Source organism: Phalaenopsis equestris, unplaced genomic scaffold, assembly GCF_001263595.1.
Source record: "Phalaenopsis equestris unplaced genomic scaffold, ASM126359v1 Scaffold000002, whole genome shotgun sequence".
In the NCBI taxonomy this organism is placed as follows: Eukaryota; Viridiplantae; Streptophyta; class Magnoliopsida; order Asparagales; family Orchidaceae; genus Phalaenopsis; species Phalaenopsis equestris.
Window position 1 is genome coordinate 18,067,942 of NW_018164444.1, and position 2,871 is coordinate 18,070,812.

Sequence of the window (2,871 nt, forward strand, 5' to 3'; positions counted from 1 at the left end):
AAATATCTTGTGAGTTTGATGTGCTAATGAGTCGACTTTGGTGGTAATGCGTTTCTTTAAATAAAATGTATAAAAATTAAACTGTTTAAATGTAAAATATGCATAGGGTCTATGCATAGATACCAACCAATTCCTATGTATTTGCATATTGAGTACCTAAATTTTGTTCTTTAGATTTATAAAATCTAAAATCTTGATATCACTAAAAATTAAAATGCAGCTTTTCATGTCAATATATATGATCTGCTTTTTTTTTTTTTTTTTTTTTTTTTGGAAGTTTAGGGTTTGTTTGGGGCAGCTTCTGCGTTTCTTGAAACGCGGCCCGGCGGGTCCACTGCGAGGGTCAACCCGTGACCTACGTTTAGTGTAAAAAACCTAAATGCGGCAAATATCGTTTTCAAAAACGTGCAAACCAAACAGTTAAAGTGTTTTGAAAAATACTGCCGTAATTAGAAGCTGCCCCAAACGGGCCCTTAGTTGTTTAAGTCTTTTAGATTAGTAAATAAGAGACTTGACACCTAAACTTCAATAAATAAATAATGTATATATATTATAACACAGCCGCACGCACACATCTTTATCTAATAAATGAGCTGATTTGTAATTAAGCTAAAAGAAACGTATTCTACAAGCAGTACCCTATTATCTTGCTGTTAAATTTACAGTTTAATAATAAGTAGCTGTAACTCGTACAAATGTAGTTTTATGACCTGTTTTTAGATCCACGTAGGTAAGCATCGTCATGCGAATGCATTGAATTTTTGGCCAGCTTCAAGAACATCCAAATTTAAATGTATTAGAGGTGTAGGTCAGTTGAACTGAGCTCGAGCTTAATTTATTAATCAATTTTGGGCTCAAGTTTAATTATAAGTTTAAGTCGAGCCGATTTATTTATTATAAAAGAGAATAACTTAAATTTAAATTAAAATTATAATGAATTTATAAATAAAATAAATAATTGGGAGACATAATGCACAAAAAACGTGCATTATAAAATTTTAAATATAATTTTTTATTTCAAATATTTTATATTAGTCTGGAATTTTACCATATTTTAAATATTTTTATCAATTTATTGATTGGGGCTGTCCGAGCTGACGGCTCAATTGGGCTCAATGGAACACCTAACAATGGCGGGGTTTCTCACAGAAGTCATTTGAATCATATTAAAAGCAACTTCTTTCTGGTTTCAATATAAAAAATGTCATAACAATAAACTAGTACTGCTTATATATTGTATTATATGACACGAAACTATTGTTATCATCGTTATTCGATTGCAATTTACGGTTGAATTCTTTATTAAACGAAGGATTTGTTTGGGATTCTCTTTTTTATTTTTTATTTATATTTATTATTATTATTAATTTTATTTTAAAAATACATTTGTTTAGTGTATTTTGCTTGTCTTTATCTTTTATTTTAAAAATATTTTAAATATATTTTTGAATGTTTTTTTTAAAACAACTAAAATTAAATACATTTTTATTTCAAATTAAAATATAAATAAAACAAAATAACAGTTAAAAAAATTAAAAAAATAAATTCAAAAGTGATTCCAAACTCCCCTTAACTATGTTTTATTTATTTATTTATTTATTTATTTTGGTATAAATGATTCAAATAGGAGAAAAGTTAGAATATAATATGAAATTTGATTCCATATTATTTGTTTTTTTAACCTTTTTTTTTTTTAAATTTTGTAATGGTGGGATATTCATTGGACTTGCTGGGTAAATAAAGCCTTAAAAAAGTTTTATCTTATTCGAACTTGAATTATGCAATAGTAAGTCCTCGTTTCTGAAAGTTGGCTCCAGTCATTTTCTATTGAAAACCCTAACTAGATTTTTCCGTTAGAATATGACAAGGGCTGTAATTATCCTCTGATCCAATTTGATGATCAACATTAGGGATGTAAACTTGTCTAGTCCAGCTTCAATAAGTTTGTTGAGTTCAAGCTCAAGCTTAAGTTTACGAGCTCAAGTCGACTCATGAGTAACTTGTTTATTATAAAAGAGAGAAATAATATTTATTTAATGTCATGTTATAATAAAATGAAAAATAGAATGAGAAATTTTGAAGCAACAATAAGGAATCTCTTAATATTAAATATAAAATATTTTTTACAAAATTATTTTTAATATTTTAAAAATAACTTCTTCAAATTTAATATATTTTGAGAATATGTTATATTAATAATTTTTAACACGAGCTAAACGCCGAATCGGGCTTTCTTAAACGACTTTTAGATCATCGAATTCAGTTCATGAGCCAAAAGTGGCCTGACTCAACTCATACCCATATAATCAGGATTGAAGTCCATTACTGCTGAAATTTCTCAATCATTAACGGATAGAATTATTAGAACCGTATTCCATGTCAACTCACACATCCCATCATTTATTTTATACGAAATACTGAAACTGATTAAAATATTGACGTTAAATTCAACCTCAATTATTCAAAAATGAAAAGGCATTAAGGGGCTTTTTTTGGTTCGGCGGTATCCCTGCGGCGCTGCACCGTGCTATGATTTCGAGAGTAATTTTTTTATGTTTGTTTCGGCATCCTGCTTGTTGCGGGCTGCGAATTTGGCAAAAAGCCGGCAGCGGGATCGACCCCGCGGCCAGCGTTAAGGATCGTGTTAAGGGCGATGTTTCCTCTTCCGCCCCGCCTCGCGAAGCCGATCTCTGCCCTTCTGCCCCGCCTCACGAAGCCGATCTCTGCCGTAGATCCTCTTCTCGCTTCCCCGCCCGTCTTCTTCTCTTGTTCTCTCGCGAAGCACAGTGCCGCGCCGCGCTACTCCTTCCACCTTCGACCGAAGAGCCAAAGCCGTCGACTCCTTCCACCTTCGACCGAAGAGCCAAAGCC

At 31.6% G+C, this 2,871-nt stretch overlaps 1 protein-coding gene across 1 annotated transcript in view; it reads left to right on the top strand.

The window, feature by feature from the left end:
- Nucleotides 1–2,529: 2,529 nt before the first annotated feature.
- Nucleotides 2,530–2,871, top strand: part of LOC110033177 (ABC transporter G family member 23-like) — a 6,311-nt gene continuing 5,969 nt past the window's right edge. Inside the window, exon 1 of the mRNA XM_020737117.1 lies at nt 2,530–2,868. Within this exon, the coding sequence (XP_020592776.1) occupies nt 2,530–2,868 (339 nt within the window). The remainder of the gene's footprint in view (nt 2,869–2,871) is intronic.